Source organism: Brassica napus, chromosome C3 (genome assembly GCF_020379485.1).
Source record: "Brassica napus cultivar Da-Ae chromosome C3, Da-Ae, whole genome shotgun sequence".
Classification (NCBI taxonomy): Eukaryota; Viridiplantae; Streptophyta; class Magnoliopsida; order Brassicales; family Brassicaceae; genus Brassica; species Brassica napus.
Genome location: NC_063446.1, coordinates 60605327 through 60627916, shown reverse-complemented (window position 1 = coordinate 60627916; position 22590 = coordinate 60605327). Strand labels below are relative to the sequence as shown.

At 38.0% G+C, this 22590-nt stretch overlaps 1 protein-coding gene and 1 non-coding gene across 2 annotated transcripts; one reads left to right on the top strand and one right to left on the bottom strand.

Moving 5' to 3' along the window:
- Window positions 1-4669: 4669 nt before the first annotated feature.
- LOC106390964 (cytochrome P450 81F4-like) lies at window positions 4670-6774 on the top strand. Its single transcript, XM_013831525.3, has 2 exons — window positions 4670-5663; window positions 6012-6774. Exons 1-2 carry the CDS (start codon window positions 4791-4793, stop codon window positions 6642-6644), a joined length of 1506 nt encoding a protein of 501 aa, XP_013686979.2. The 5' UTR covers window positions 4670-4790; the 3' UTR covers window positions 6645-6774.
- Window positions 6775-12544: 5770 nt separating this feature from the next.
- On the bottom strand, window positions 12545-12651 carry LOC125584746. Its single transcript, XR_007321655.1, has one exon. It is a non-coding gene; the product is annotated as a small nucleolar RNA R71 (small nucleolar RNA).
- Window positions 12652-22590: the final 9939 nt, after the last annotated feature.

Sequence of the window (22590 nt, the reverse complement as noted above, 5' to 3'; positions counted from 1 at the left end):
ACTTGTTAGTTGAAGATTTTGTTGGATCAAAACACTAGTTTATTTACTTTTGTTAGACTCCAAACATTTTAAAAATAAACAATATTAGTTGCTGAATCCAAATATTATAACTCATAAGTTCATAACAAATGATTTAGTTTTCAGAAACCAAAATTAAATAAAACCAATACCAAATCAAAGATGCTAATTCCAAAAATAAATAAATAAAAAACACCAATCACACTTCTTGTTCTTCATCTTTATCACCAACAAGCGACAAAAAGATGAAAATTTCTCTTCTTCACCATCAACTTCATCTTCTGCAAATAAGAATAATAAAGATATATTGAAACCTAAAACTTCAAAATGTATGATATTGTGAACAAATACATATAGGCAAAACTATGAAGAACCCATGGCGGGAACTAGATCTTCTTATTCGGTGGAAAGTGAGTTTTCAAACTTCTTATAATAACTCGAAGAAGCTCCACCGATGCAGATCGAAGGTGCTAGGGAGACCGGAAGCATCATCGACCCTGAAACCACCATCACCGGAGCTACATAACGTCGAATCGCCTTCTTTCTCTCTCTCTCTCAATGTTTTAGGCGAAAGCAGAATGGGGACTTAAGGTTGCGGGTCTTCAAAATCCCGCAGGTTAAGCTCATCCCGCTTTCGACACGTCCCGCGAGGCTCGCAATTTTGCGGGCTTACCAAATGGAGGCCTAATCCCACCCCGCAGCAAACCTTTACGGGCCAGGTCCGCGGTCCAGGTCCTTGATTGCCATCCCTAGTTCTTGCGTTCCGCCTCTGGCTAAGCTTCGGTTTTGGGAACACGTGATTAACGTTTTGTTAGGTAGGTAGTAGCATAATTTAAAGATTGTCGAGAATATTTTAAAACCTTGAGACGTTGTTTTTTAATATTAAAATCTTGAGACTCGGCATAAGTGCCTGATAGTGTAACGTCGCCGCTTCCACTATTGGGTCTGTGGATTTTACTATCCCATTGATGGTTGCCTATTAATTTTTTTGGATGTTTAATAATTTGTTTCCTAATTTTGTAATCACTACATGAATCAGAACGTGATATTTTTGTTTTTTAATACGATGTTACCAATTACATTCTAATTTGTTACATATTTTTCCAGTACTCCAATATGTGTGACCGAAAATATAAATATAATTTAATAACTCAAATAAATAAATTAAATATTTTAATATATATTGCCATACTATACATACCATGATATTAGAAATACATATGTAATTTTGTGGAATTTCTTGATTCCACAGTGATGGAAATTTTAATATTTCTTAAATATCTGCAGGCTAGTCATCGTTAACTCCTGCATGGTTTATATAGGAATTGTGGTAGAATTTATTAATCCAATATATTTCAAATAATATATAAAAGACTACACATGCAGACATACTCCATTATCATGCACTAGTTGAGTACCCTACAGATGCAGAAGTATAATAATTGCACTTTTTAAAAATGTGTTTATTCAAATTTAAGTTAGCTTGGGCTGAGAATGTGGAGATGAAGCTCTGTTTGTTTTTGACCAAAAAAAAAAAAAAAGCTCTGTTTGTTTTGGTGTTTAAGACATTGTAGTCTGAAAAGTATTATTCTTTCATACAAACGACGCATTAGATAAACGTGTAATATAATTATTGGCTTTAATCGATGTATTGTATAGAGTTTTTATTTAGTGTTATCAGGTTGCTAGGATTATATATTTAGGCAGCACTAGTTGACTGAGAAGTACACCAGATTTTTTTTTTTTTTAAACAATTTCGATGTTCAAGGAAAAAAATCAAAATAACTTGTTAAAACAATACAATATTAACTAAAAGTTCTCATGACGTTGAAATATATAGAAGAAACCATAAAAGTATTTTTTGGTAAATCAGTAATAACAAAGTTTGCCGACCTTAAAACGATAATTATCAACTAATCTAGGGAGTGTATTTAAACTGGAATTTTGAATAGTTGTATTAAAATAATAAATTGTATCTTATTAAACATAATTTAAATAAAAATAATGTTATTGAAATACATTGTGACAACGTAACTTGTTCACCCGGCTTCTAATCCTGGGACGAATTATTCAACCACTAAACTAGTGCTGGGCATTCGGGTTTTCGGTTCGGATCGGTTCGGTTTATTCGGTTTTCGGGTTATTCGGATTGGGATATTTAGGAACCGTTTAGGAACCGGACATTTTTCGGATCGGTTCGGTTCGGATAGTGTTGGGTTCGGGTCGGGTTTCTATTTTTTTATAAAACCCGAAATGGAACCGTATTACAAATAATTCGGGTATGGTTCGGGTTTAAAGCCCAAAAAACCGAAAAACCCCCGAAAACCCGATCTAAATCCGGAAAAAGTCGAAAACATGTCCGGGTTATTCGGGTAGTTCGGATTTTTGTAGATTTTTTTTATTTATAAATTATATTTTATATATATTAAAATTAAAAATAATATTTTTTTTAATATATTCAAAATATTCGGGTACCCGTTCGGTTCTCGGTTCGGTCCCGGTTCGGTTTCGGTTTTTCAGATTTAGAAATATAGGAACCGTTCGGGTTTTTGAAATTTTCAGTCCGATTTCGGTTCCAGTTTTTTCGGTTCGGTTCCGGTTCGGTTTTCGGGTTTCGGATAATATGCCCATGACTACACTAAACCATTCAGAATTAGGTGAATGCCATTTTGTCGCGCTGGAATTAAATCGCATATCTTTGCCAAAAATGCGAAGTCATTTGAGAGTGTGACACCTAAGCCATCAGCATTTATTATAGACTCTACTCTCTCTCTTCCAGAAAATAATTTTTTTTTTAAATATTCACGTTTATTAAGAATTCAATAAATATTTATAACTTAATTTTCTTTTTACTTTATTATACAATTTCCAATAATTTTTCACCGATAAAATTTAAATAATTCAAATATTTGCATCTAATGTTTCTTAAAAGCATAAAAAGTACATTAAACATATAAAAAATCTATCTTTGTGGAACAAATAAAAAATCTAAAACATCTTACTTTCGGAAACGGAGGGAGTATTGATTTTCTTGTGAATAAATTTAATATATAGGATTATGAAAAAACAAATATACCAAAAAATATAACCATTGTTTGACTCTTTTAAACAAGAAACTATCCTCTTTTTATCTTTTTACTTTCTATATTTTTAATTATATAATCTAAAATTTTAGAGGTTATATTGATGCATATATTGAGTATAAGTTTTCAAATAATTTTTTTTTTTAATTTTTCATAATACAATACTAATATAAGAAAAACTAAAATTAAATTTAATAAATCGTAGCAAATAAGCACTCTTTCGAACTTTTAAAAACATATCACCCTCTTTTCTTTCACTTTTTATTTGTTTTATTATTACAGTGAAAATAATTTGCTTGAAGTACCAAGCGATGCTATCGTTTTAATGATAGTTTCAATAGCAGGTATTTCAAAGAGTATTAAAGCATTTCCAGTGGGTTATAGCCAAAAGGTTCCTAAAATACATGTTATATATTATATATATATATATATATATATATATATATATATATATATATATATATATATTATATGAGAAATTTCTTAGCATAATTTTTTTTAGTCTATTTTCACAAAAATAGCATTCAATGAAGAAAATAACCAAAATAAACTTTATTAAAGGGTAAAAATATATATTTATCTTAAAATTAATTAATCTAGACTTAGTGTTTAAAGTTAAGGGGTTGTGTTTTGGATATAGAATTTCAAATTATTTAAAAAAAATTAAAATTTTTAAAATAAAAAACGGCTATTTTAATTCTTTTTTTCTTAAAATACTATTTTGGTGACAAAAACTTGAAACAAACTATTTAAAAGAATTATACTATATACATATATATACGTATTTTAAGAATTTTTTTGGCTAGGATCCCAATTGGAAGTGCTTTTACTCTCGAGTTAAATGTAAAATTAGAAAAGCAAGAAAGAGACACGATCGATGAAAATCAATTCTAGTGGAAATATCCTCAACAAAAACATGAGAGCATGTTTATCCGGGTTTTAGTGAGGTTCTTAGTGCGTGGATCTCCAAAAAGTTCTTAAGAATCGGTTACAAAAATTACTAATTAAGAACCGATTTTAGTGAGTTTCTTACACTGTTCGCGGGCCCCACTGACTCGTGGCGATCCGCGATTGATTTGTTTTTTAATTTTTTTTTTTTAGATAAATTTTTTTTTTAAAATCCATTTGAGTTTCTTAGGAATAAAAATGGTGTGAGAAACTCTATGAAACATGTTAGAGCAGCACTATTGGAGGTAACTAGAGGGTTTCTTACCGTGTGGGTCCCGCGTAGGACCCACTTTTTTTTAAGAAACCGGTTACCAAAACTACCAAATAGTAGTCGGTTCTTAAGGGTTTCTTACACTGTTCGCGGATCCCACTGATACGTGGCGACCTGCGATTGGTTCGTTTTTTATTTTTATTTTTTTAATTCGAAAAAGTATAAAAAAAAAAAAAATTAAGAAACCCCAAATGGGGTTTCTGGGATATTGATGCTCTTAGCTTTTAAAAATCAGAAAATTAAAATATAATTATCAATATTTTTATTAATTATTGAGAAATTCATGCACGTGCAGCCGCTGATATGCTCGTACCTTTTCTTCTCTGTGCTTTCCAGATCCTCCTTCAACCCCAAAACCCATTCCTCTTATATATAGATCCTCCTTCAACCCCAAAACTCATTCCTCTTATATATAGATTACCATATCATTAGAAAGGCGACATCACTAAAAAAAAAATAACGTGACAAAGATGTTTTACTATGTGATTCTCCCTTTAGCTCTTCTTGTCATTGCTTACAAATTCATCTTCAGCTATAGAACGCAGCGTTTCAACCTCCCTCCCTCTCCGCCTCACTCTCTCCCTATTATCGGCCACCACCGCCTCATTAAACCTCCCGTCCACCGTCTCTTCCATGGACTCGCCAAAACACACGGCCCAATCTTCTACCTCCGACTAGGTACCCGCCGTGCGGTTGTCATCTCTTCCTCCGCACTCGCAAGAGAATGCTTCACGGGTCATAACGACGTAGTTGTATCGAACCGCCCTCGTTTCCTGACTTCCAAATACATCGCTTACAACTACACAACCATTGCGACCACACCTTACGGTGACCACTGGCGTAACCTCCGCAAAATATGCTCCCTCGAAATCGTCTCCTCAAAACGTCTCGCAAACTTTCTCCACATCCGCAAAGAGGAAATCCACCGCATGCTCACGAGACTCTCACGTGACGCACTCATCAGCAAAGAGGTCGAGGTCGAGTCCTTGTTTTACGATCTAACGTTCAACAACATCGTGAGGATGGTTACGGGGAAGATCTATTACGGAGAAGATGCTAGTGACAAAGCAGAAGCAGATACGTTCAAGAAACTCATTGCTTATATTACCAGTACTAGTGGCGCGAGGCACCCTGGTGAATACTTGCCATTCTTGAAAATATTCGGAAGGAGTTTTGAGAAGAAAGTGAAAGCTGTAGGAGAAGCCATGGATGCGATCTTGCAGCGTCTGCTTGATGAGTGTAGAGGAAATAAAGACGGTAACACAATGGTTAATCACTTGCTCTCTTTGCAACAACAAGACCCAGAGTATTACAGTGAGGTCATCATCAAAGGCCTAATGCTGGTAACAACCAAACACAGTCATTTTGTCACAACGACAACATTAACACACATATAACGAAGCATCGTATTATTACTTTTAACAAATTTATTTATTATATATATATATATATGTATATAAATTAGAAAACGAGAAATTTGTAAATAGATGAAATTAAAATATCGACTTATTTTTTGTTGAAATATAGCCACTGAACTAAATAATATTAATATATATATTGACTAATTATTACGATTTATTTATTTTATAATATAAATATATATATATATATATATCTTTTCATGAGCACTAGTATATATATTACGACATTAATATATATAACAAATGAGCTAATAATAATCTGCAAAACAGGGTATCATGTTTGCCGCATCAGAAACATCGGCCGTGACAATAGAGTGGGCGATGGCGAGTTTGTTGAATCATCCAAAGTTGTTGGAAAAGTTGAAACTAGAGATTGACGAGAAAATCGGACAAGACCGCTTGATCGAGGAAACAGACATTCCAAACCTGCCTTACCTCCAAAACGTAGTGTCAGAGACACTCAGGCTATATCCAGCAGCGCCGCTTCTTGTGCCAAGATTAACAGTAGAGGACATCAAGATCGGAGGCTACGACGTGCCTCGTGAGACGATGGTCATGGTGAACGCGTGGAGTATACACAGGGATCCAGAACTGTGGACGGAACCAGAGAGGTTTAATCCAGATAGGTTTAACGGTGGAGGAGAAGGAGAAAAGGACGATGTCCGTATGCTGATAACCTTTGGAAGTGGACGGAGAATGTGTCCCGGCGCAGGATTAGCGAACAAGATTGTGACGTTGGCGTTAGGATCTTTGATTCAATGCTTTGATTGGGGAAGAGTCAATGGCAAAAAGATTGATATGACTGAGGGTCCAGAGATGGCAATGCGTAAGGTGGTGCCGTTACGAGCCATGTGTCAGCTTCGACCTGTTATGAATAAGCTTCTTACCGAGTCAAAAGTTTAGTTTTGCTAGTGTGTTTCTATTGAGAAAAAAAAAACTATTATGCCAATAAAGTGTGTAGATACACTTCGGTGCTTCTCTGCAACTAAAACTATATGTGTAATGCGAATAAATTGAAAACCCTAGCATTTTTCCTTTTACATAAATATTACCATGTTTTTAGATTGGTTTTTGAGCTTATTTGGAACAAACTAAAAATGAACTTGAGCATACAAGAAAGAAAGATTCAACATATACCGGTGAAAGAATGAACTTTTTTCTTTTGTATATATGTATGTATGTTAAGAAGATATGTTATTTATTTTCAAATATATATAAAGTTTTTTGACAAAAAATTAAATTGAAAACGACATTCTATTAATTCGACGTGTGATCTGCAAATTATAGCTTGTATGTCGGTTTGGTACTAAGCGATATATCCAATAATGTATTCTTCTTTCTTTTTTTTTTCTAACCAATTCAATAAAGTATTCGAAAAGATATAGTGAAAGTTATATGCAATACAGTTTTGCATGGTTTTGGCTCTTTTCCTAAATTGGAATCTCCAATGTATAGTTATATAATTTCATTTAAAACAGGGATCTCTATTATAGAGGTAAAAATGTTATAATATACTCTCTCTTTTCTTAAATATAGGATGTTTAGAATAGTTTCTATGTTCCAATATGTAGGACGTTCTCATATTTTTAGATAGTTATAAATTTATCAAAAACTGTGTAACCAATCAAATTTAATAGTTCTATTTTGTAATTGGTTGAATAGTTTTTAATTTAAAAATTTAATGATATTTTTTAGATAAAAAATAACTTTCTTAATAAGTGTGTTTTACCTAAAAAATCTTATATTTAAGAACGGATGGAGTATGTTTTTATAATAGAGTTCTTCTATTTTAAAGTGAAATATAGAAGAAAGTTATTTTTTGTCTCTATAATTAGAGGTGAAAATAACATATTTCTATATTTTCTCCTATAAACAGAGGTGCTCTATTACATTGGAGAATTTTCATCTCAATAATAGAGTTTTTTTATTTTAGAAGAAAATATAGAGATAAAAATAAGGGTGAGTTGAAAATGGTCTAAGTGATGAATGATTAATAATGACTACTGCTGCGCCTGGAAAATCTCCTAGACTATATTTGCGAAGTTATTTTGCCACATGTCCTTTATACAATCAATTTCACAAAACAAATATGACATCCCCTATACTATATTTGCGAAGTGATTTTGCCACAAGTCCTTTTTACAATCAATTTCACAAAACAAATATGACATGGCTACTGAAATTGATGACATGACTTCCGGAAAAATATGACATGGATAATTTTATTTAATGTTGATTTATATTTTGGCAAACTTATTAGAATATGGTAATAATTCATATATTACATTTAATATTGATATTTCTTTTTGGTAAACTTTTTTAAAATATGGTAATAACTCATACATTATCTATAAAATAAATATATTCATATATAACATTTTAAATTTCGAAATATTATTATTTTTGTATAATTATACAATTTGTATTACTAAAGCTTTCAAAAATTTCTACAATTTTTTTTAATTTAAATATCTAATCGTAAGATCATTAGTTTCTTATATATCTACAAATTTTATAAATATTGTTTAGGCTAAATTTTTGATAATTATACAATTTTATATCATTTTTATTAGTTTTATACAAATTGATTTAATATATATCAAATCTATATTAAATATTAGTAAAAAAATAGTAAAATCTATAATATTTAATAAAATTTATTTTTAAATATAAGTTAAGTTTAAAAAGTTACTTTCTGCACATGGTGCAGGAAAATATCTAGTTACTATTTTAATTACCTTGCAAAATCTTGTATATAAAAAAACTATTATGCGAATAAAGTGTGTAGGTACACTTCGGTGCTTCTCTGTAACCAAAACTATATGTGTAATGCGAATAAATTGAAAACCCTAGCATTTTTTCCTTTTACCCTGTCTCATTTCACATATATATATTACCATGTTTTTAGATTGGTTTTTGAGCTTATTTCGAACAAACTAAAATGAACTTGACCATACAAAATAAAGATTCAACATAGACCGGTAAAAGAATGAAAAAAAAATCTTAGTATATATGTATGTATGTTAAGAAGATATGTTACTTTTTTCAAGTTATATATATACAGTTTTTTGACAAAAGATTAAATAAGAAAACTACATTCTATTAATTCGACGTGTGATCTGCAAATTATAGCTTGTATGTCGGTTTGGTGATATAATCCAAAAATGTATTCTTCTTTCCCTTTTTTTGCTACCTAATCCAATAAAGTATTCGAAAATATATAGTATAAAAGTTATAAGTAAGACCATCTTTATCGTTGAAACCGGTAGACTGGTTTCTTAGAAAAAAAAATTTTTTGTCTGAAAAAGATAATTAAAAAAAGAACCAATCGCAGATTGCTATATGTCAGTGGAGCTCGCGAACAGTGCAAGAAACACTCCAAAATCGATCCTTATTTCATGATTTTTGGGACCGATTTTAGTGGTTTTTGTGGGATCCTCGCCATTTTTTTTTTTAAGAACTTTACTTAAGGTTCGGCGATAATTATGCCCTGACATATTTCGCATGGTTTTGGCTCTTTTCCTAAGTGATGAATGATTAATAATGAATACTGCACTTTCTCGAAAAAAAAGGACTAATGCGGGCCTGGCAAATTACTATTTAATTACCTTGCAATATCTTGTTCTATAAAAAATCATATAATAGATTCTAAATCTATGGGTTATATTTAAAATTAAGTACTGGTGCACACATGTCCTGGTCAGGTGTGGATAGCCCTGGGACGGATCCGGATATCCGGGAAATTTAGGGTATCCGGATTCGGATCCGTGGATTTAATATCCGGATCCGGATTCGTGGTTTCCGGATATCTGGGGTTCGGATATCCGTTTCGATATTCTATTATCCGCGGATATCCGGATCCGGATCCGGATCCGTCAAAATAATTAAAAATAATTTTTTAACAAAAAATATTAATTTTTTAACAAAAAATATTAATTTTTTTAACAAAAAATACTAATTTTTTTAATATAATACATAAATTAAATATTTATAAATATATTTATATATGTTTATAATATTGTAAAACTAAAATATAATATTATAAGATTAATTCATGTATAAATATTAATATATCAAATATAAATATTAATAAAATTTAAAAATTTAATGTATTTTAAAAATACGGATCCGGATCCGGATATCCGGACCTAAAAATTACGATATCCGGATCCGGATTCGGTTTGCACGGATCCAAGATTTTACTATCCGGATTCGGATCCGGGCACCCCGGATATCCTATTTTCGGAGCGGATCCGGAGCGGATCTCGGATCGAATCCGGATCTCGGATAATAAGTCTCAGGCCTAGGTGTGGATACGGATATTGAGTATTCTTAGAATTTTATCGGATCCGTTGGACAAGAAGAATCAGATATTAATTCGTTCAAAAGCACGATATATAACTCAACATTGTATGGCAACTAAGCGTTTTAAAAAAAAAAACTGTATGGTAATTAAGAAAATAACAACAAAAGCAAAATAATTGAAAATAGCACTACAAAAAAACATGACATATTCTGTCCAAATTCTTAACCACAAATCGGTTAGGAACAATGTGGCCATCTTCTGTTGACATTTACAAAATCGCAATTTTAGTTGTCAACTTGTGCATGGACTGATGTACACGTGCATAAGAAGAGTCAATGAGTGCCATTGTTTCCTTAATGAAAAATATAGTATTGATATCTTGCATATTTTCATTGTCGTATCCATTCATCCATATGCATTTTGATCATATAGACTATGATTTAGCCACGTTTAGGTTGCATTTTGCATACATGAATCTTTATCAGGTGTTGGAGTACCACATGGAGTTCTTGGAGGCATTTGGGTGCATTTGGAGCTCAAAAGAAGTGTTCTAGGTGATCATTGGACGAGCAGAGCATGAGAGCGACATCACGGAGCGACGCCATGAGGTCGCTCCAAACTACCTCTCAGAGCGATCCCGAGAAGTCGCTCGCCATTTCATCCCGGTGGAAGCCGAAAACTGACCCGGAGCGACCTACCAGAGCGACCACTCCAGGTTGCTCCCGAAACCCAGAGCGACTTGGCCAGAGTGACACCCCGAGGTCGCTCGCATTTCTATCGCGTGACGACAACACAATGGAGCCGGAGCGACCCACTGAGGTCGCTCCCGAAGCCCGGAGCGACGTGCCGAGGTCGCTCCGCGTCTATTTGTTTGGCCGAATTCATGTTTTCTAAGGGCTTTTTGGTCATTTCATTATGCACATTTTTACTTTTCAAAAACCTATGTTTTAAGTACCTTTGGCAGCCACCAGGCAGGATTATCTTTTGTTCTTAAGAAAAACCTTTGGAAAGTTCATCTCTTGAATCATTCTTGTTCATCTAGTTATTGCAATTTTGTGTTTCCAATTCATTGTTGTATCCCTCTGTATGATGAATCTGAAATCCAAAATGGGTTTAAGAGGAATCATGAAGAGTAGTGAGTAATCACCATTTGAATTCATGGGTTAGGAAGATTAAGGGTGATTAGGTTAGAGCTAGGATGTTTTAGTGTAGATCATTCCAAAACCTTGCTAGTAAAATAATCATAATGCATCTTCTGAGTTAGCTTCTCAAAAGTTGATCTTTAGGCATTTTCCACCCAAAAGGTGTTCGATGAAATGCCTGAAACAACTCTTCTAAGCATTTAGCATATTTTGTCAATGACACTTGTTGTTAGAAGTGCTAAGATAACCTTAGACATGTTAGTATGATTGCTTCCATATTATTCAACCAAAGACATTTGTTGTTTGAAATGTGTTAATAAATGAACATTCATCTAGACATAGAATTTGTTTAAAATCGTGTCTAAGCTCAAGGTTGATAGTTTGATTGTTCGTCTGCCATCCTTATTTCGAAACTTGATCACCCAAGGTCTAATTCCTATGCCCATGAGTTCTCATTTTCCTTAGTTAAGAAAGTCAACTCATTTACCGCTTTTATTATTCTGAAACTGAATCAGCTTTATTCATTAGCTTAGAAATCATTTGAAATCACTGGTTGCACTTAGATTGAGTGAGTACTTGCATTCTCATTGCTTTGAATTCCCTTAGAATTGGTTCGACAATCATTTATACTACAACATTTATCTTAGGAGCCTTGAAAACTCCTAACATCAAATTGGCGCCGTTGCCAAATTCTGAGTAGATTTGAACATTGAGATTTAGTCATTTGCTTGAGACTAAGTCATTTTTATTTTCTTTTGTTACTGATTCTCCTTCTTCACCTCCCTTTAATTTACAGGTGTATGAACTTGAGGAGCAGGGGTCCATCAAACCTAGTTCCAAGAGCCGCAGACATCAGAGCTTTAGAGAGAGAGTGTGCTAAAAAAAGAAGAGAAGAAGAGCAACAGTCTCACTTGCAGAGATTGGATACTGATATGGGAGACATACCTCAAAATGATGACAACAACGTTCCACAAAACCAACAGCGAGCAGCTCGACCCATTGGCACTTATGACCGCCCCAACATTCATGATCATAGATTGGGAATCCGAGCACCAGCTGTAGCAGCCAACAACTTTGAGATCAAATCAGGACTCCTCAACGTGATCGAGAACAACAAGTATCATGGCTTGCCTCTAGAGGACCCATTTGATCACTTGGACATGTTCGACAGCTACTGTGGGTTGTCAAAAACCAATGGTGTGTCTGAGGATGCCTTAAAGCTGAAGTTATTCCCTTTCTCTCTGGGGGATAAGGCACGACAGTGGGAGAAGTCTCTACCAAGCGACTCAATCACCACTTGGGATGACTGCAAGAAAGCTTTCTTGGAGAAGTTCTTCTCTACTTCAAGAACTGCTAAGCTGAGAAATGAGATCTCCAGCTTTCAACAGAAAGGCTTGGAAGGATTCAGTGAAGCCTGGGAGAGATTCAAACGCTACCAAGCTCAATGCCCTCATCATGAATTCCCTAAGGAAAGCCTGCTGAGCACATTCTACAGAGGAGCTCTTCCTAAGTACAGAGCCAGATTGGATACAGCTAGCAATGGATTCTTCTTGGGAAGAACAGAGGAGGATGCAGAGCAGCTAGTAGACAACATGGTCAAGAGTGATGCAGTCTACAGTGGAGACCACGACAGAGGCAGTAGAACAGATGACAAGCAGACGAGGAAGGAGTTAAAGGCTCTCCAGGATAAGATTGATATTCTCATTGCTGATAAGACCACCCAGGAGCAGCTGCACTTTGTTGGTAACCCAAACCAAGAAGCCACACCTGTTGTCCAGGAAGTTGATGGTTTGGAAGAGCAAGAAGAGCTGTGCTTCATCAACAACAATGGTAGATGGTACAAGAAAGAGCCAAACTTTCAGTACAACAACTACCAACAGAGATCTTACCCCAACAACCAACAGAGTGGTTATCAGGCTCAGAACAACCAGTAAGGCAGCTATCAGCCTCAACAAAACCCTCCTCCTGGTTTCAACAACAAAGGACAACAACCTGCCCAACAACAACCTACTACTTCTACCTCTACTCCTCAAGTCAGCAGCACTGATGCCCTACTAAAACAAATCTTGGAGTCTCAGACAAGAAGTGAGAAGCATGTTGGCTATGAGTTGAAGAACCTTCACTCAAAGATTGATGGAAGCTACAATGAGCTCAACAACAAGTTCAGAACTTTGGAGAACCAGTTTGCTGCCATGAACACTCAACAAAATCGCCAACAAGGTTCTTTACCTGGAAAATCTGAGCAAAACCCCAAGGAGACCATGAAAGCTATCACCCTCAGGAGTGGTAAGGAGTTACCTCAGAAAGCTCTCACCAAGGATGCTGAGAAACAAGGTGAGGGGGTTGCCATCGACATAGATGATGAAGTGGTGATTGTTGATGAGAAAATCAATGATGAAATCTTGGAGAAGATTGTGGAAGCAAAAGGTAAAGGAAAGGTTGGGGAAGAAAAGAAAACAGTGAAAGATGGTGAAGTTGTTGCTCTAGCAAGTGAGAATTCTTTTGTTCCTCCTCCCTATGAACTCAAACTACCATTCCCTAGTAGATTCAAGAGGCAGCTGCTAGAGAAGTACAAAGCTCTATTTGAGAAGCAAATGAGTGAAGTTCAAGTCACAATGCCCATCATTGATGCTTTCATGCTGATTCCTCAATATAGCAAGTTTCTGAAAGATGTTGTAGCTGCAAAGAAGAAGGAGATGGAGGGCATGATGATTCTCACTCATGAGTGCAGTGCCATCATCCAGAGGCTTGTTATTCCAAAGAAGCTAGAAGATCCAGGATGCTTCACATTACCTTGTGCTCTTGGACCTATGGTATTTGATAGATGTCTCTGCGATTTGGGAGCTAGTGTCAGCTTGATGCATTTATCTGTTGCTAAGAAGCTTGGTTTCACTCAGTACAAGAAGTGTAGACTGTCTCTGGTATTGGCTGATCGTTCAGTGAAGTACCCTGTGGGTATCTTGGAGGACCTCCCCGTTATGGTTGGAAAATATGAGATCCCTACAGACTTTGTGGTGCTTGAGATGGGTGAGGAAGCTGCAGATCCTTTAATCCTTGGATGGCCTTTCTTAGCTACAGCAGGAGCAATTGTTAATGTGAAAGAGGGCAAAATTGATCTCCACTTGGGTAAAGGGCAAGTTAAAGGGCAAGTTTTCTACATTAAAGAGATGGATGCCCTTGCTGATGAGCTCTTTGAAGAGTTGTCACTAGAAGACCCTCTACAGCATGCTTTGACGATAGAGAGGGAAGCTGAAGTGATTCAGAACCTGGAGAGTGCTGCCTATGGGATGATTTTGGATTCACACAGAGGATTTGGTAGTAAAGATCAGTATGAGGAGCTGCCTCAAATTGTCCATCAAGAAGCCTCGGTCATTCAACAAGGGGACACCCAGCAAGACGACTAGAGTGAGCTTAAGGCGCCTAAAGTGGAGCTTAAACATCTCCCCAATGGTGTAAGGTATGCATTTCTTGGTCCTAATAGAACTTATCCAGTCATTGCGAGTAGTGAACTTACTGAAACTGAGCTATCTGAACTTTTGAAAACACTTAAAAGATTTAGAAAAGCAATAGGTTACTCACTTGATGACATCAAGGGAATATCACCCTCTTTGTGTATGCATAGGATACATCTTGAGGATAAATCAATGACTTCTATCGAGCATCAAAGAAGGTTAAATCCTAACCTGAAGGATGTTGTAAAGAAAGAGATTCTTAAACTCTTAGATGCTGGTGTTATCTACCCTATCTCAGATTCTAAATGGGTATCTCCTGTGCATGTTGTGCCAAAAAAGGGTGGTATAACTGTGATTAAAAATGACAAGGATGAATTGATACCGAAAAGAACAGTCACTGGGCATAAAATGTGTATTGATTACCAAAAACTGAACTCTGCATCTAGAAAAGATCATTTTCCACTTCCATTTATTGATCAGATGCTTGAGAGACTTGCAAATCATCCATTCTATTGCTTTCTTGATGGATATTCAGGATTCTACATCCCAATGATCAGGAGAAAACAACATTCACATGTCCTTATGATACCTTCGCATATCGAAGAATGCCATTTGGTCTATGTAATGCTCCAGCCACCTTTCAAAGGTGCATGATGTCGATCTTTTCTGATCTGATTGAGGATGTTGTGGAGGTGTTCATGGATGATTTCTCTGTCTATGGATCTTCGTTTTCTGCTTGCTTGTCAAATTTGTGCAGGGTCCTACAGAGATGTGAAGACACCAACCTTGTGCTGAACTGGGAGAAGTGTCACTTCATGGTCAGAGAAGGGATTGTGCTGGGACACAAGATATCAGAGAAGGGGATTGAGGTGGATAAGGCTAAGATCGATGTCATGGTTGGTTTGCCCCCACCGAAAACAGTGAAAGACATCAGAAGTTTTCTTGGTCATGCTGGATTCTACCGGAAATTCATCAAGGACTTCTCCATGATCACTAGACCATTGACCAGGCTGCTGTGCGAAGAAGCCACCTTCAGCTTTGATGTGGAGTGTCTGGAAGCCTTCAAGAAGCTGAAAGGTGAACTCATCAGTGCTCCAATTGTCCAGCCACCTAATTGGGATCTCCCCTTTGAGATCATGTGTGATGTTTAGTGATTATGCTGTGGGAGCTGTTTTGGGGCAGAAGAAAGATGGCAAGACCCATGTGATCTACTACGCGAGCCAAACCCTGAATGATGCTCAGATGAGATATGCCACAACAGAGAAGGAGATGCTAGCCATTGTCTTTGCCTTTGAGAAGTTCAGAAGCTACTTGGTGGGATCTAAAGTCATTGTCTACACAGATCATGCTGCATTGAGACACTTTTGGCGAAGAAGGATGCAAAGCCCAGGCTCTTGAGATGGATTCTTTTGCTGCAAGAGTTTGATTTAGAGATCAAGGACAAGCCAGGAGTTGAGAATGGTGTAGCTGATCACTTGTCCAGGCTAAGAGTGGAGTGTGGCATTCCAATTGATGAAGGACTCCCTGAGGAACAGATCATGACTATTGGAGCAGTGATAACAGTTTGTGAGACTGGAAGGAAGTTTGAAGAAGTCGAGGCAACATAAGAGAAAGAACTTTGGTATGCTGATTTGGTGAATTACCTAGCCACAGGAAAAGAGTCTTTGAATCTTGTGGGTTATGCCAAGAAGAAGTTCTACAAGGATGTGAAGAGATACTACTGGGATGAGCCATACCTCTACATTCTCTGCAAAGATCAACTTTATAGAAGAGTGGTTGCTAATGAGGAGATTGATGGGATCCTTACACAGTGTCATGGATCATCTTATGGAGGCCACTTTACTACCTTCAAGACTGTTGCTAAGGTGTTACAAGCTGGATTCTGGTGGCCACACATGTTCAAGGACACACAAGACTTTGTTTCAAGGTGTGATTCATGCCAAAGGAGGGGAAACATCACCAAGAGGAATGAGATGCCTCAGAATCCAATCCTTGAAGTTGAAGTGTTTGATGTGTGGGGTATTGACTTCATGGGGCCATTTCCATCATCCCATGGCAACAAGTACATCCTGGTAACTGTTGATTATGTCTCAAAATGGGTGGAAGCTATTGCAAGTCCCACCAATGATGCAAGAGTGGTAATCAAGATGTTCAAGAGCACCATCTTTCCAAGGTTCGGAGTTCCAAGAGTTGTAATCAGTGATGGAGGGTCTCATTTCATCAACAAACTGCTTGAGGGACTTCTCAGGAAGAACGGTGTTAAGCACAAGGTGGCAACTCCTTACCATCCTCAAACAAGTGGTCAAGTTGAGATTTCTAACAGAGAGATCAAGTCCATTTTGGCGAAGATTGTGGGGATTACAAGGAAGGATTGGTCAGTTAAGCTTGATGATGCGCTTTGGGCTTGTAGGACAGCTTACAAGACACCTCTGGGGATCACACCTTTCAACCTAGTGTACGGGAAAGCTTGCCATCTGCCAGTGGAGCTTGAGTACAAGGCACTTTGGGCAGTAAAGTTGTTGAACTTTGACATCAAGAGTGCCAAGGCGAAAATGCTTTTTCAGCAACACAAGCTTGATGAGATAAGAATGGATGCCTCTGAAAACTCAAGGATCTACAAGGAGAAGACTAAAGCTTTCCATGACAAGAATATCCTAAAGAAAGAGTTTAAAGAAGGAGATCAAGTTCTTCTCTACAACTCAAGACTGAAGTTGTTTCCAGGAAAGCTTAAGTCAAGGTGGTCCGGCCCCTTCAAGGTCAAAGAAGTTAAGCCATATGGAGCAATAGTTTTGTGGAGTACTGATGGAAGAGACTTCACAGTCAATGGGCAAAGGGTTAAGCTCTACATGGCAGATGCACCTGAGGAAGATGGAGTTTCAACTCCACTGTCTGATCCTACCCCAGCCTAATCCAAAAGGAGGCAAAGTCAAGCTAGAGACTTAAAACAAGCTCACTTGGGAGGAAGTCTCATGCGTATCCTTGTACATATTGCATTGGTATTTTTATTTTCATCATATTTCATTAAAAAAAAAAAAAAGGGAAAAGTGTTGAAGTTGTGTTCAGGTGGTTCATCGATCCAGTCAAGGCAAAGAATCGAGCGTGGGAGTGAGGTTCTGCAGCGACGCCACGAGGTCGCTCCAGCTGGGAGTGACGTGATCAGAGCGACTAGTCTAAGTCGCTCGCATTTTCGGTGTCCGGAGCTCGAGAGTCGCTCTCGGAGCGACGTCTCGCAACGACCACGTGAGGTCACTCGCATTTTCGGTGACTGGGAGCGACGTGATCAGAGCGACTAGTCCAAGTCGCTCGCATTTCTGTCTCCGGGGCTCAGGAATCGCTCTCTGAGCGAAATCTCGCAGCGACCACGTGAGGTCGCTCGCAATTTTGTCGATCAGAGCGACGTTTTCAGAGCGACACCTACGAGTCGCTCGCCATTTCGTCGACACACGACGCGAGAAAACGACCCAGAGTGACCTATCAGAGCGACCACTCCAGGTCGCTCCCGAGCTGGTCCAGGTAAGTCCCTCTTCGATTTTGTCCGGTTTAGTTCAAGTTAACCAGCCCTAAACCTAACCGGACGACCCTAGACCTACCCAGACCCACGACCTTCATCTCTTTCACTCTCCCTTCCTCTCACAAACACTCATACTCTCTCAAACAAACCCACACCAAAAATCTCCTAACTTTCTCAATTCTCACCCAAATCTCATAGTTCTTGTTTCTAAATCCAAGCTTTCGCCCCTGTAGTCTATTCCTCACCACCCATTCCCCATTTCTTTTCATCCAAAGCAAGGTATTGTGTTTTTAAATTCAAATTCGTAGGTCCATGAACCCTAGAATTTGAAAATCGAAATATGGTCATTTTCTTGCTTGATTGTGGGAAAATAGACTAGGGAAAACTTATATATCAAGTTGGGTTGCTGAATTGATGGTGGAATTGAGCTTAATTTGAACTTTGGCAAAATTAGGGTTCATGGATTTGGGGCTTTTCGAAATTGATCATAATTGAGTGTGTTAGTGGGTGAGTTAGTATGTTAAGGTGTTGAAAGGTTTGATTAGACAACCCTCTCATTCTAGAATTACTTTGATTATTGAATTTTACTTGTCTTGTAATTTTCACATGATGAAAAGATTGAGAATTATGATTCTTTACGTTGCCTCTTGAAGTTTATATTTGCAAAGTCAATCCACTTATCCCTTTCCAAGTTTTGTATTTCTCAGGTACAATGGTTATGGAAACTAAGGGAAAGTCGGATGCTGAGAGGCAAGAACCTGAGAGACAAGAGTCTTCGTTGAGAGGAAAGGCTTTGGGACACAAAGGACTTCTCGGCTGCAAAGAAGGCAAAGGAGAAAGAGAAGAGGGCAGGAAAGAATATAGCAGTTGCCACAGATGAAGAGAGTGGCGATGAGCAGGCTCCTACAAAGAGGGCCAAGATATCCAAGGGGAAGGAGGTTGCTGATCGAGACGGGGCGAAAACTCCATCTGAGGAAGAGCTGTATCATCATTTGCTGAATGGGGTAACTTGGACTCCAACCAGATTCGCTGACCTTGATTTGCTGAAGGAGGTGGGTCTCGATTCTGATATTGAGGCAATGCTGGGGCACCTGAAGATGCCCAAACTCCTCACCATGGCCTACCCTGCCTACCGGGATGTCTCCTGTCAGTTCTTGTCTTCCCTTGTTGTCACTTACCATGACGCTCCGCAGGGTGAGGCATGGATGGGGCAAAATAAAGTTCAAGGTCAATGGGAGAGAGTACAACATGAACTTCAAAGACATTGGGAGATTCATGGGTTTCCAAGACTTGGCAGACTACTCCCTTCCCAAGTGTGAAAACCTCCCCACTCAGCTTTGGAAGTTAATCACTGGAAACAAGCATTCTACCGGGGCTGACAAGAACTCACATATCCGGCACCCGTCTGTACGCTACCTCCATATGATGCTCGTCCATGCATTCTACCCACGGAAGCAAGCTGGTAATGTCACCGAGGAAGACATGCGACTGCTCTGCCCGGCTATCCGCCCCTACGCCCCACCTGGAATATTGCCCCTTCCAAGCAACGACATCTATGCTTCCTTCGGGATGGTCAGCTTCTTCATGAATCGTCTCGAGCACTATAGAGACTGTGCATGGTACACAACTGATTCACAACCAAAGGTTGGGATAGGCGGGATGATCACACCACTGCTCCAATTTCTGAATGTTCCTTTGGGAAAGGACTCAGCAGGGCCTAAGTTCATAGATGGCACTTACTTGAGGATTGCCACCTATTTCAGTGGGATGTATGGGAAGGACTACGTCTATCATTACTACTTGAAGGGCAAGTCGGTCGAAGCTATCAGCTTAGAGAGACCTGGAGCTATCAGCTTCAACTTATCCCAAGAAGACTTTCTTGGAGAACACGGGTCTCTCGGTCCCATTGCTGCACCAAGGAAAAGGAGTGTTCCGACGAGACACGACTTCACGGAACCTCCAAGGGAAGAATCTGTACCCATCTATGGACTTCCACGCTACTACTTCAAGCCACATGATGGAGTCCTTCCCCCTGGTGCGCTTCGTGACGCTCATGACCACATTGGCCGACTTCAGCGATGGAACAAGGCACAAGACAGAATAATCGAAAAGCTGAAGGACAAGTGCAAGGCGCTGAGCAAGACGGTGAAGAAGCAAGCAAAGACTTCAGCCAAGTTCATGAAGAAGGTGGTCGATGTCTTGACCAGAGGAGGAATAGCTGGATGTAGCTCAGCGGACTTCACCTTCGCGAACACATCAGTCCCCCAGCCCCCACCTCAGCCCACTGATCTTGGTTTCCCACTCACTGATAGACAGCTCCAGCGAAAATGAAGGAACCCACCCACTCAGCCTTCCACCTCTGGAAACAAGTCTCCATCCCTAGCCTCTTCAGAAAGTGAGGCCGAGATTGAAGAGGTTCAGAGCCAACAATGGTATGGAGACTACAGCTCAGGACATGGAGGATACTACACCACGTTCCCACCGGACGACGATGATGCTGGGGCATCTGCCCCCACTCACTATCCTTGAAGGTACTTCTCTACTTTTCCTTGTATATACCATTTCGTTTTTGCACATTAGTTTTCTCTTTTTGGGTATCTCTCTATCCTTGACAACACAAAGACTGTGTCATTTAAGTTTGGGGGAGGTACCAAGTATTTGATCATGTTTGATTTGATGTTGTTTCATTGAGTCATGCATTGCATACCTATTTGCATAAAAAAAAATTTGAAAAAAATTGAAAAATACAGAAAAAAAAGTCATTTAGTTTGCATCATTTGCATTTCTAGGAGAGTCTAGAGCATATAGGTTGCATTTACTTGCATTGGGAGCAACGGTTTGAAATGCCTTGTAAAGAACATTACTTTGCACCTGAGTAGCTTATGCACCTCTCAAAAAGACTTGTATGCTTCGAGCCTCGAAAACTCTTCCTGAAACTTGTTGATTGCTGAAACTCAACCTTTGAAGCCAACTACAACCTTGTTTGAACTGAACGAACTTAATGCTTCTTGCTTATGGTCCCTTGTGTACTGAATCATGCATATACACACTTGAGTTGTCACATCCTTTATGCCAATTTTTTTGACAAACTCGAATGGTACACCATTCCCAAAACCCTTCCCTCCTTTTGAGCTTTCATTATTTGATGAGTGAGGCCTTTTTTCGGAAAGCCTTACATGTGCATAATGTTGAGAGTATCGGGAACGACAATGCTTGGTCTTCATTCTTGCTAGATTAGGCACTCTATTGTCTAGCTATAGGTGGGGGTGAGTGTTGTGACTATGGTTTGGAAGCATGAAAAGTTCGAAGGAAAAGAATAGATTCATTGTGTTTAAATGGATAATCTTATTGGAATTAATAGATAAACGTCTAGCTCGAGTTTATGAAAAGTCTTGGCCCCCGAAAAAAAAAAGAATATAAAAGAGAAAAAGAAAAAAAAAAAATATATATATATATATATAAAAAGAGAAAAAGAAAGAAAAGGGGGCTAGCAAAGTTTTTTAGAGCTAAGATTTGTTTAGAAGTTGAGAAAATCCTTTATAGATTTCAAAGAAAAAGAGTTTTATGTGCAAAGTGTTCTTGGGATCTTTTGGTGAGAGATGGGAGTTGGGTTTGACATTGGGAAGTGATTGTGTAACTTGTATGTTTGGGAAAAGGGTAGAACAATGGAGATTCAGCATTGTATGCATGAGTTGGTCCTTTTCTTAGATATATTATGTGCAATGTCAAGGCTACTTGTTTTGAGAGTAAACCACTTTAAAAGATCATAGATTTTGAACCTCTTGACCCACTTGAATAAAAGCCTTCCCCTACTCAACCAAATGATTTGGACCAATTGACCATTTGCAAGAATTCACTTAATGTTTTATGCTTAATGAATGTGAGAGTTGGTTGATTTGAATGTGTGGATGCTTGATGATGAGTATAAGGGCAAAAGGAGTTGAGATAGGCCTAGAGAAGCTAGAGTATAATAAGAGAGAGTGTACTAATGCTCAATTTAGATGTCGATTTGAGTGCTTTGTGTGTTTCTTTTGGCTATGAGCTCCCACCTTCAAACCTCTCTCCCTATGAGTTCTAGAAAGTTCACTTGTGGACAAGTAAAAGAAAAAGTTTGGGGGAGTTGATATCTTGCATATTTCCATTGTCTTATCCCTTCACCCATGTGCATTTTGATCATATAGACTAGGATTTAGCCACGTTTAGGTTGCATTTTGCATACATGATTCTTTATCATGTGTTGGAGTACCACATGGAGTTCTTGGAGGCATTTGGGTGCATTTGGAGCTCAACATAAGTGTTCTAGGTGATCATTGGACGAGCAGAGCATGGGAGCGACATCACGGAGCGACGCCATGAGGTCGCTCCAAACTACCTCTCAGAGCGACCTCGCTGGAGCGACCCCGAGAAGTCGCTCGCCATTTCATCCCGGTGGAAGCCG